Source organism: Pseudophryne corroboree, chromosome 3 (assembly GCF_028390025.1).
Source record: "Pseudophryne corroboree isolate aPseCor3 chromosome 3, aPseCor3.hap2, whole genome shotgun sequence".
Classification (NCBI taxonomy): domain Eukaryota; kingdom Metazoa; phylum Chordata; class Amphibia; order Anura; family Myobatrachidae; genus Pseudophryne; species Pseudophryne corroboree.
Genome location: NC_086446.1, coordinates 45,893,673 through 45,905,683, shown reverse-complemented (window position 1 = coordinate 45,905,683; position 12,011 = coordinate 45,893,673). Strand labels below are relative to the sequence as shown.

Sequence of the window (12,011 nt, the reverse complement as noted above, 5' to 3'; positions counted from 1 at the left end):
GCAATATGCTTGGTGACGTGATTGTGTTACATTTTAAGCTAATGTTTTACTTATTCAACAGTTGTATTTATATATAATAAAAAAATTTAAGAATTTTCTCCTGCAGGGTTCACAGGTTATCCACAGGATAACATTGGGATATGATGAAGCGACAGTGGATTTGCACCAAATGGTCAAAGCTTTTCTGCCTCTCAGCATGCAACGGGCCCGTCCATATATCCCTGCTTCCTGGCTCAGGGAAATCAGTTTTTTGTTTGGTGTGGCAGGAGCCGGACCATGGTCAATGGGCTGCTGGTTTTTAGCAGCCATAAGCTTTCTTATTTTATTTCTATAGTCTTACTATTTTTTTTTTTGAGTGCTCTTTTTAAAAAGCGTCTTATACGTGCCTTAGAAAGAGTCGCTCCTACAACTCCCCACCTAGTCGCGACAATGCTTACCCGTGAGTAGTTTTGTTTCGGCAGGCCTTTGTTGGATATACTAGCAAATCCAGCAGACGTTACCAGACTGAGGCCGGAGTACGGGTAGAAGGTAAGGCATCGGTTCTGCTTAGAGGGGGAACACGGACACAGCCGCACTGTTTTTGGAGTATACTACCAAACAGTCGCTAACATTTGGGGTGCTCCAGCGCTAGGCCTTAGGAATCATAGGCTCCAGAGGTAATTTAAGTCCGCAATCCCTAGGGTTGATGTCAGCAGTGAGGAGTCATGACCAGTTTCCTCCAAGTCTCCTGCCATGAACTGTTTTCCCGCTTCCGCCTGAGACGCTGTGTACTAAGGGAACCCAGTTGCAGCATATGCGGCTGTGTGATTGGTGCGTCAGTGATCACTTGGGTGTCTGTGTTCACTATAGATTTATGGAGCGGCTATGTACACTATTAGCATCTGGATCCACTCAGCGTTCGCCAACGTATTGATCGGTGCTGGAAGCGGGGTGAGTCTCCCTGTATCCCACTGTACTGAGCACTGGTAATACAGCACTACATCTCTATCTACCTTTTGATTACGAATAGTTGGATAAGTGCTATTGCATATGAGTCCGATCATTATTACTGTTGTTTTCTTTCGCTATGCGTCTGAATACAGTTAAATCTTATATAAAGTAATGCAGTAATATGTTTCTCCTACATACTTAAAATGTATTTGTAATTGATTATGTGCTCATAATTGCTTATTATACTAATGTATAACCTATGACTGATTGCTAGTGTGATTGCTGACTTTACTATAATTCTGTCAGTTTTTTCTGTCTATTCCGATCCTCAATGCTGGTGCAAAGCAGGGTAGGGTCGGATTGTATGTCACTTTAACAAAATTTAAAGTGATTTCAGTCACAAATTGTGTAGTACACTGTGCAAGTGTCTGATTATTTATCATGTCTAAGAGCGGCAAGGGAGAGGAAAATACACTCACAGCAGCACCAACACTCGTATCATGTTTGTCTTGCAAAGTTGGGTTAACCTTTCAGGATATGGTTCAAGATGGTTTGTGTGCAAACTGTTTTAGCTTTGACCAAGGTCTCTTGAAATATACAAGGCAGACACAGGTGCAAGTTGATCCCCCTTGGGCTATGTTTGCACAGACTTTGTTTGCAGCAATAGAGTTTGTAGCTAACGAGTAGGGTGGTTTAGAGGAAGCATAATGTCTTAACTGTAAGTACATGTAAAGTTGTGAGGTCGAAAGGTGAAACTTCTCTTGTAACTGTTGGAAAGAGAGTATTTGGCCTCCAGAGTCGAAGCCGTCGCAGATAGCTTTAATTCCTATACAAGCCCAGTCATAAAATCATCTGTTATGTAGGGTGAGCTGGTATAGTCTCTACCCACTCTTCTATTAAACGTTATCCAAGCCAAATATGTATCTTTAAAAAAGGGATGATTTAGTATATGAGGAGGAATACATTTTCTATGGAGATGTAACAAGGCAGTAGGGGCGTAGGGTGAGAATAAAGTATCATCAAGAGTGGAATTTGTGAAGTGAGTGTGGTTTAGTAGCCAGTCTGTGGCATATTGGAAGAACCCAGCACAGGAAAAAGCTTGAATATCTGGTAGGGCCATTCCACCGAGGGTTTTCGGTTAGACTAAGCGTAAACGAGAAATTTTAGTTTTTTTTTGGATTGCCATATGAATTTTATGAACGCTCTAGAACATATGGTAGTATCAGCTTTGGACATGGCAATCAGGAGCATCTGTATGCAATATGAGAGATTATGAGATATTACACTCTTAACAAGCGCAATTCTGCCTAGTAGTGAGAGAGGTAAGTGCATCCATTTCTGTAGTTGAAACAAAATAGATCGCATAATCGGGGAGAAATTTAGGCCATACAATTTTTTTTATCTTAGTAGGAATATGGATTTGAAAATATTTTAAGGAAGTGCGGGATGCATGAAATTGCGATAACGCAGACGATGAGAACTGACCCTTTGTGCGGGGGTACCCCAGCAGTGGATGAGGCAGATATCTGATAAACTTACCCTTTGTGTGGGGGTATTGGAGTTAAAGATATAACTCAGTGGCCTGTGAGAGTAGTAGGGGGATTGGCAGCTTCATGTGGTTACAGTTATCACGATTCCCAGCCGACATATGCAAGATGAAATATAATATAGGGAAAGATAAATGCCGTTGGCTGGCTATGAGAGTTGCAGAGAGTAGGAGGTAAGTATGGTGGTATAGCCCAACTCTCCAGGGTGCCTGTGCTGTCTCCAACCTCCACGGGGCGCAGGAGACATAGGGTATCTGAGGGAACTGAGCCAGGAATAGCTACTGGGCCCTCTGCCCAAGCTGCAGTCCAAAAGGCTGCTCAGGTCTTTGTAACAGTGCTATGGAGCGTATGTATGAAAGCAGCTGTAGAACTGTGGAGGCAGGGGGCCACTCACCAGCTGGAAGCTATATGGAGAGAGCAGGGCACCAGTCCTCAGGCTCCGGGGGCAGCCATGCAGGAGGAAGCAAGATCCCAGGATGGCCATCTGCTGGGGGACACACCACTGCCGCAGTGTCTCCAGCAAGCCGCAGGTCCCCGCCGGGCTCTCTTCAGATAATCCGTCGATGGCCTCACTGGCAGGGATGCTCAGCGGGTGCCGTGGGTTCACTCGGTCCCTATTCTATGGCGAGCGGGAGCAATCCGTCAGCCGCGGCATCCCTGGATGGCTACAGTCGCCGTTCCCGGATATCAAAGTCCCGGCTTTGAGAGGACAGGAGGGCTGCAACCTGCAGGAGTGAAGGAGTCGCTCCCCAGCTCCTCTGCACCACTCTGCCTGGATCCGGAGGAGGCCAGGGGGAAGACAGGGGCTGTTAAAAGGTAATTGAGGTTAGAAAAAAGGGGTATATTAGAGGGGAATTATGGGAGCTCGTAGGAAGCATGTCCTCCCTCAATCATCAGGCCATGCCCCCCCAGAGGACTGGTTTCTAAATCAGAAGATAAGCCATCAGCCTGATGGGGCGGGCCTCCACCTGCTGGATCCCAGGGTGGGAGGTCAATTTCTTCAATTTGCACAGATCTGGCATCAGTCTACAAGAGACGCCTGGGTGCAAGAAGTGATATCTCTTGGTTATGCATTTGCTTTCAGGAAGCTCCCTCAAAGGTATTTTTTGTACCAGCCTGTCTCTGGTAGAGATGAAGGCCAGGGCTTTGCAAGAGGCAGTTCAGAAATTGCTTCAGTTAGGAGTAATCATTCCAGTTCCTTCTGCACAACAAGGACAGGGTTTTTACTCCAACCTGTTTCTAGTCCAGAAGATAAATGGGTTGTCCCGGCACATACTCAACCTGAAAGTGCTGAACAAGTACATTTGGGTGCCTCGTTTTCATATGGAGACTTTACGTTCCATCAATTTGGCCATGGAGCCAGGGTATTTTTTGGAATCCCTGGATATCCATTATACTTACCTACATGTTCCTATAGCCCAGTCCCATCAGCGCTATCTCAGGTTCACTATCCTCCAACAGCATTTTCAGTTCCAGGTCCTGCATTCCGGATTGGCCACAGCCCCCATAGTATTTTCCAAAACTATGGTGGTAATGGCAGCTTATCTCTGCCAGCAGGGGATAAGAATTTTTCCATACCTCAACGATATTTTACTCCTGGCACAGTCTCAGGACTTGCTTCTGCGTCATCTGCAACAGACCATAACATGTCTTCAGAAGCACGGGTGGCTCATAAATTGGGCGAAATCGTCTCTGGTTCCGTCAAAGTGGAGGACTTACTTGGGAGCTGTATTGGATTTGAGCCTCTGAACAAAATATCCAAAGTTCAGTCAATTATTCAAGAGCTGCTACATCAGAGGTTCTCAAACTCGGTCCTCGGGGGCCCACACAGTGCATGTTTTGCAGGTCTCCTCACAGAATAGCAAGTGAAATAATTAGCTCCACCTGTGGACCTTTTAAAATGTGTCAGTGAGTAATTAATACACCTGTGCACCTGCTGGGTTACCTGCAAAACATGCTGTCCTGCTGCTGCTGGCGCTGAGCTGACTGGATCAAACCAGATCTAGCAGGCGCACAGGATCCTCACATCGCGTTCCCAGTTGTGAATTGTGCGGGTGCGTGGCTGATGTCATGATGTCACCCACACAATGCATCAATGGGAACGCTCCAGACTCAGAGAGGCGGCAAGTCACACTTGGATCGCGATCTACCGGTGAGAGCTCCGCAAGCTACCGGTAGATTGCGTTCAACGTTTTGGACGCCTCTGTGGTAGAGTATGCTCAGTTCCATTCGAGGCCTGTGCAACATCTAATCCTTACCAAATGGAATGGTTTTCATCAGACAATAAAAACGCAGACTATGGTCCTTACTCTGGAAGTAAGGAGGTTGTTAGCCTGGTAGCCTAGTGACTGCAGACATCCCATCTGGACAAAGGGAGACCCTTTTGGATCTCAGATTGGGAAATTCTGACAATGGATGACAGCCTACAGGGCTGGGGAGCAGTGTCAAGAAGGTCTTGTTTCCAGGGGCAGTGGACAAGGAAAAAAGTTGCCTGCCAATAAATATATTGGAACTTCGGGCCATATACATGGTGCTGATTCAGGCAAAGGACATCCTTCAGGGGAAACCAGTTCAGATCCGCTCGGACAATTCAACGGCATCATCGAGGAACTCGCACCCAAAAACAATGAAGGAGGTAAGTCGCACATTAAAGTAGGCAGAACTTCATCATCCAGCCTTGTCCGTATTGTTTGTCCCGGGAGTCCTAAATTGGGAAGCGTATTTTCTCAGTCGACACGCCATTCAGGCAAGCGAATGGGCGCTACACCCGGAGGTCTTCCAGACCCTGGTTGACAGGTGGAGGTTGCCGGAGATGGATCTCGTGGCGTCCCGTCAGAACAACAAAGTTCTCACATACGGGTCAAGAACAAAGGATCCCAGAGCGATCTTTGTGGATACCCTGTCAGTGAGATGGGACTTTCATCTGGCTTATGTGTTTCCTCCAATCACCCTAATGCCCAGGGTGGTGAGAAAGATAAAGCAAGGAAAGGGTGCCGTGATACTAGTAGTTCCGGCTTGGCCCAGAAGGCATTGGTACACAGATCTGCAGAGAATGTCGATGGATGCCCCACTTTTGCTCCCTCAACATCCAGATCTACTGATGCAGGGTCCTTGTTATCACAGACACCTGGAGCGACTGTCTATGACAATGTGGCTCTTGAGACCTCTATCCTGAAGTCAAGCGGATTCTCACAACAGGTAATTCAAACAATGCTCAGAGCAAGGGAACCTTCCTCAGCTCGCATTTATCACAGAATATGGTAAGCCTATATTCAGTGGTGCAGTGAACGGAGATTTGACCCTAGGTCTTTCAGAGTTTTCAGGGTCATAGCATTCCTTCAGGCAGAAATGGATAAAGGTTTAAGGGTGGCTTCCTTGAGAGTGCAAGTATCAGCATTGACTGTATAGTTCCAAAAGAAAATTGCCCACCTACAGTATGTGCACACTTTTTCCCAGGTAATGCTGTACATTCAACCTCCTTTTGTCCTCCTACAGTGCCTTGGGACTTAAGTGTAGTCCTAAAGGCCCTTCAAGTTGCCCGATTTGAACCACTTAAAAAAGTGGATCTTAAATGGTTGACAGCTAAAGTTCTCTTTCTACTGGCCCTGGCTTCAGCTAGAAGAGTTTTAGATTTAGGGGCATTGTTATGTGGTCCTCCATTTCTGATTATTTTTTTTATCCATATAGAGCAGTTCTCAGAACTAAATCTGGGCATCTTACTAAGGTGGTGTCTAAATTCCACCTTTACAAAGAAATTGTAGTCCCGGCTTTCCAGGGGCCCGAGCCTTTCTGCATCGTTGGATGTACTCCGTGCCTTAAGGATCTACATAGATTGTATCAGTGCTATCAGAAAGACAGATTCTTTCTTTGTTCTTTACGGATTTCACAAGAGATGATAGCCTGCTGATAAGCAGACACTGGCGAGGTGGCTTCGGAAGACTATTTCAGAAGCATACTGATCAAGCTGATCTCCATGTGTCGGCTAATGTCTCTGCTCACTGTACTCATTAAGGTAGGTCCATCATGGGCATCCAACGTGGTGCTTCAGCAGAACAGATATGTAAGGCAGGCACATGGTCTTCCATTAACACATTCATTAGACATTATGCCGTTGATACCGTTGCCTCTTAGGACGTTGAATTCGGGCGAAGGATTCTCCTGTCCAATCAGGAGCGTCCCTACCACTGAATTGCTTTGGCACATCCCAATGTTATTCTGAGGACCCTGCCGGAGAAATATGCGTTATGGTAAGAACTTACTGTTGATAACGATATTTCTCCTAAGTCCACAGGTTCCACAGGGATCCCACCCTGAAGCACCTGATTTGAGATCCTTTTACTCACTAACCTCTTCCTTTTTGTACGGAAAGGTGTCCATGTGTGTGTGTTCTTCTCGCCTGATTAGGGCTCTCTATGATCCTCCTGCCTTGAGCTTTGAAAAACAACTGATTTGCCTGAGCCAGGAGGCGGGGTTATATGGATGGGCCCGTTGCATGCTGGGAGGCCGAAATACTTTCATCGTTATGTTGCAAATCCGCTGTCGCTTCTTCTTATCCCAATGTTATCCTGTGGATCCTGTGGACTTAGGAGAAATACCGTAATCAACTGTAAGTTCTTACCATAATGTATATATTTCCATATCTCTCCAGCAGATGGACAGAGGGGCAGGAATACCTCGGAGGGACATCTAACTTTGTTTCCAGATTTTAAATTAGAAGAGAAGAACATCACACGAGATTCTGCAGGAGAAAATCTTATTACCCCAATTATACATCCAGTACCTCACAGTGCAGATATATCATCTGATCCCTCTAACCATGAGGAGTGTCCCATTAATTCAGATGTTGGTACACATAGTGCAGCTCCTACAGATGCTACAGTCTGTCCCTCTTCTGAATTTGTTAAATCCTGTAATAATCAGTCAGTTTTTGTTAGACAGGAGAATCACACAAGTAAGAAACAATTTTCATGCTCTGAGTGTGGGAAATGTTTCAAATATAGAGCAAATTTTGTTGAACATCAGAGAAGTCACGCAAGTGAGAAGCCATTTCCATGCTCAGAATGTGGGAAATGTTTTACAAAGAAATCATCTCTTATTATGCATCACAGACTTCACACAGGTGAGAAGCCATTTCCATGCTCTGAGTGTGGGAAATATTTCAAATATAGAGCAAATTTTGTTGAACATCAGAGAAGTCACACAGGTGAGAAGCCATTTCCATGCTCAGAATGTGGGAAATGTTTTACAAAGAAATCATCTCTTATTATGCATCACAGACTTCACACAGGTGAGAAGCCATTTCTATGCTCTGAGTGTGGGAAATGTTTCACACAGAAATCAGCCCTTGTTGTACATCAGAAAAGTCACACAGGTGAGAAGCTGTTTCCATGTTCTGAGTGTGGGAAATGTCTTGCACACAAATCAACTCTTCTTGCACATCTGAGAATTCATACAGGTGAGAAGCCATTTTCATGCCCTACATGCGGGAAATGTTTTACAAAGAAATGCAAAATTGTTGAGCATCAGAAATGTCACACAGGTGAGAAGCCATTTCAATGCTCTGAGTGTGGGAAATGTTATATGCGAAAATCCGCTCTTGTTGTACATCAGAAAAGTCACAGGTGAGAAGCCATTTTCATGTTCCAAGTGTGGGAAATGTTTTACACGTAAGTCAAGTCTTGTTACACATCTGAAAAATCACACAGATAAGAAACCATTTCCATGCTCTGAGTGTGGGAAATGTTATATGCGAAAATCAGCTCTTGTTGTACATCAGAAAAGTCACACAAGATGAAAACCATATCGGTGATCTGACTGACATGAAAGAGTTTTGCAGCAATCTACCTATTGTAAAAATCATTGATAGTAATATGTACAGTTCCGTTAAAGAGTGAATTCTCAAATGTATATTAACATTACGTAACAGTTTTGGAGGGCAATTCAAAACTTGAGTCTTTGCCATCCACAAAGTGGAATGTTCGTCATCGACATAAGACTGGAACACAACGCACATGTATGGATCTTATTGCAGTCTCTTAGATGTTGGTGTCTGCTATATATTTTCACCACATTTTGGCCAAAGCCAAGGAATTGATTTGTGTTAACTGTGATATTATTTCCATCCAAAAGTTGCGACAGGTATACAGCCAGCTCCAATTGAGGAGCCTGTCGTTTTCTCCGGCTGAATGATGTGATAACAAACTCTTTCATCCCTGTGGGAGGCTGGACACAATAGGTATTGTGCGTGGTGTTAGGAGCCTGGACATTTTAAAACTGAAGCCAACTCAAGCTCCTCCTCATACACACAACGTTTCCTACCAACATCAGTTTTTCTTAGTGCTGGTGTTCCAGGATGCGCTCCATCTAGTTTTGAGTTTGGCAGATTTTATGTTTTTTTGTTTTCTCTTTGGCTGATAGAGAGGTAGGTGGGTGAGTTCTTTCTTCTTCTCTACTACCTCCAGGGGCAGGGGGCCTTTATCTTGTCTCAAACATACCTTTCATGCCCAGAAAATAGGAAGAGAGTGTGTTGGATCTGATACAACACCACCCCCGTCCAGTGTGCCGTAGTTGAGGCATGCCAGATTGGTCGGACAGCCAACCAGGCCCCGGATCAACACACAGACATTAGGCATACTGAGAAGAAGGACCATCGGGAAAAGCCCTTGGTGGAAGCTCATAGGTTATGCTTCAGGGTCAAATAGTTTGATTTCACTTCAGAAGCTTGGGTAAGAGACTTATGCATGGGTTTATTTTTTTAGATCTTATTCTAGATCTACCAGTGTTTGGCTTTACAAGAGGTTATTCAAAAGTCCAGATACCTGCCAGCAGAGAGGTGGGAGGTTTTATTCAAACTTTTTCCTCGTTCAGTAGCCAGACGAGTAATTTTGGTAACTGCACTCGAGAGTCTTTACTAAGGTTTGAGAACAGTAGTTTCTCCAGAGATTCTGTTAGATCATGTCATAGTAACAGAACAAGAATTCATTTCCCATGGTTGGGTAATATATTGTTTAAAATCAAATATAGTTTTATCTCAAAATAAGCTTTTCTTGGGCAGTGTGACTGATACCAGATTCAGGAGGGGTTTTCTTTCTGGGAAACAAGATTCCATTCTTACAAAAATGGCTCTTGAAAAAGAAGGCATGAAAGCATTGGGCGAAATGGTCTCCACCTATGAGGCAAATCCGTTCACCTAATTTCACTCTTACAAGTTCCAGATAAAGATTTTATGGAAATGCTACAGGTCCCTATCCTCATCTGTAATCTCATCTCACCATTGAGTTCACTGTTGTAGACAGGTTATTCTTTTATGATGTCAGAACAATAGACCTTAATCTATGAAGTTGAGGGACAGCACAGGTTTCAGGGCAAGTGGATGCTGGAGGAGCCTTCATTCCACATCAGTGTTCTGAAACTTTGAGCTGCTTTCAGTGCCCAAAGATCTCTTTACATAGACCTTTTCTTAGCTGAAGTCTGCATACAGGGTCAGGCAGTCTAAGTCTATTTAGACCAAGGGTGGCCAACCAGTTAGAGCCAAAGAGACAAAAAATCCAGTTAGGTACATCAAAGAGCCGTCATCAAGCCAAAGGTACACACGCAAAAAAGGGGTGTGGCCTTGTGCCTGCTAGACCATGCCCCGGTATAAAATACATTGAAAAGGCCACTTCCACATAAAATTATTGAAAAAGCCAGATTCACATAATATATTTCAGCTCCCCTATGTGTCACTCCAGCCAGCACCCTGCTGCATCACTCCAGCCAGCTCCCACATATGTCACTCCTGCCAGTTCCTCGTGAGTCACTCCTACCATCACCCTGCTGCATCACTCCAGCCATCCCTCCCATGTGTCACTCCTCGTAGCACCCTTCTGTGTTACTTCAGCCAGCTCTCCCATGTGTCACTACTTCCAGCACCCTACTGTGTCACTCCAGCCAGTTACTACGTGTGTCACTTTTGCCACCACTCTCCTATGTCACCCCTGCCAGCTCCTTCGTGTCACTCCAGCCAGCTCCCCCTTGTATCACACCAGCCCCTACAACTCGTGACATTGCAGCAGCCTCTTATGTGTCCTCAGTTTGCCTATATTATCCGGCTCCCTCAATTCTCAGTGCCCGTAGTGCTGCTGTGTGGCTGGAGTGCAGCAGTTTCCGGATATATTGTGGTCATGTGATTTTGAGTGTTGGGGAGCCACATTTGAATAAAGAAAGCCTCATGGGGCTCAAGAGCCACTGGTTGGCCACCACTGATTTAGACCGTGCTATTGCAGTAGCATTTTTGAACCATCAGAGGGATACCAAGATTACCCAGACCATGGAGACATAAAGGACCTTCCTTTGGGTGGAGAAGAATGTGTGGACTCTCACCGCTTTGCATTTTCCCAGTGTGAGCACTAGGATGCTGACGATTTCTGCAGACAACCTACAATTGGGGGAATGGTCACTTCATCCAGATGTTTTCCAACAGATAGTGGACAAATGGGTTCAAACAGATATTGATATGATTGTCCAGAATGAACTTCAAAGAAATACATTACTGTGCCAAGACGAGATCTGGAGTCAAAATTTGTTGACATACCGATGGTCTTTTGGATTTATCCCCTCATTTATCATGCTGCAGAAGGTCCTGGAAAAGGTAAAGAGCATGACATACTTGTTGCTCTAGAATAGATTTACCAATTGGTTACTGAAATACAAAATCATTTCAGATAATGTGAAAAAGACCACAATGAATGCTAGGTGTCCTGCATCAGCCAAATGTACTGTAGGTTCCCATTTTAACCTTTAAGTTAGCACAACTTTACAGGAGGTTCTTGTTACAGGGTAAAAGTGGGGGTCTCTGAAAGTTCAGATTTCAGCCATGTCAGTGGGTTTTTTTTTCTATTTGTTTTTTTTAGCAGAAAAAGTATTTCGCACTTTTCAAGGCCAGTTCTGAATGTCTGTTTAAAGCCATTTTTTAAAGCTATCCCTCCAAGGAAAATGTTGGGCTGCACTTGTTATAGACAATGCTATTTTTACTGGTGGACTTGTGTAATTAAAACAAAATAAAATACATTTAGAGTTTCAGTTGATAACAATGTATCCGTGGCTTTATATTTCCATTGTCATCCATATATTTATTGGAAAAGTTGCCATAAAAGGTCGTCAATGTATTTGCCAGTTTTTGGCAAAGGGTCATCAAAGATGTTTGGTGAATTTATTTGGGAGTATATGACAAGTCTAGTCGTGGGGTATATATATGTGATAAGTAATGGTAATTTTTGTAAAATTGGATGACCCTCTTCCCTAGTGAATGTGAAACTAGAGACATTTATAAACCTCGGATTGCTGTAGCTTAGGAATCATAGTTTAGAATACTCCACTAACAAATGACTCCATGGTCAGCTCATCCTCTTCTTTTTACAGTATAAGAGCTCCTATGGTTTAGAACGGTGAGTTCTAGCTGTTGGTCCGTTCCCAAGTGCATCTTTCTTTTCCCTTTTGTTGTATGTTACCCATGGTCATCCTTGGAATACTCTGAAGGTGAAGATGTTGATTTGT

The 12,011-nt window shown here is 44.2% G+C and overlaps 1 protein-coding gene across 3 annotated transcripts in view; it reads left to right on the top strand.

Annotated features, from left to right (window-relative positions):
• LOC135054684 (zinc finger protein with KRAB and SCAN domains 7-like) overlaps nt 1-11,492 on the top strand; it is a 234,721-nt gene extending 223,229 nt beyond the window's left edge. For 2 of the 3 annotated variants that reach the window (XM_063957943.1, XM_063957941.1), the window contains one exon: nt 7,126-11,492. In XM_063957943.1, the coding sequence (XP_063814013.1) occupies nt 7,126-8,102 (977 nt within the window). In that variant the 3' untranslated portion in view covers nt 8,103-11,492. The remainder of the gene's footprint in view (nt 1-7,125) is intronic. The other variant, XM_063957942.1, reaches the window with a different exon arrangement.
• Nucleotides 11,493-12,011: the final 519 nt, after the last annotated feature.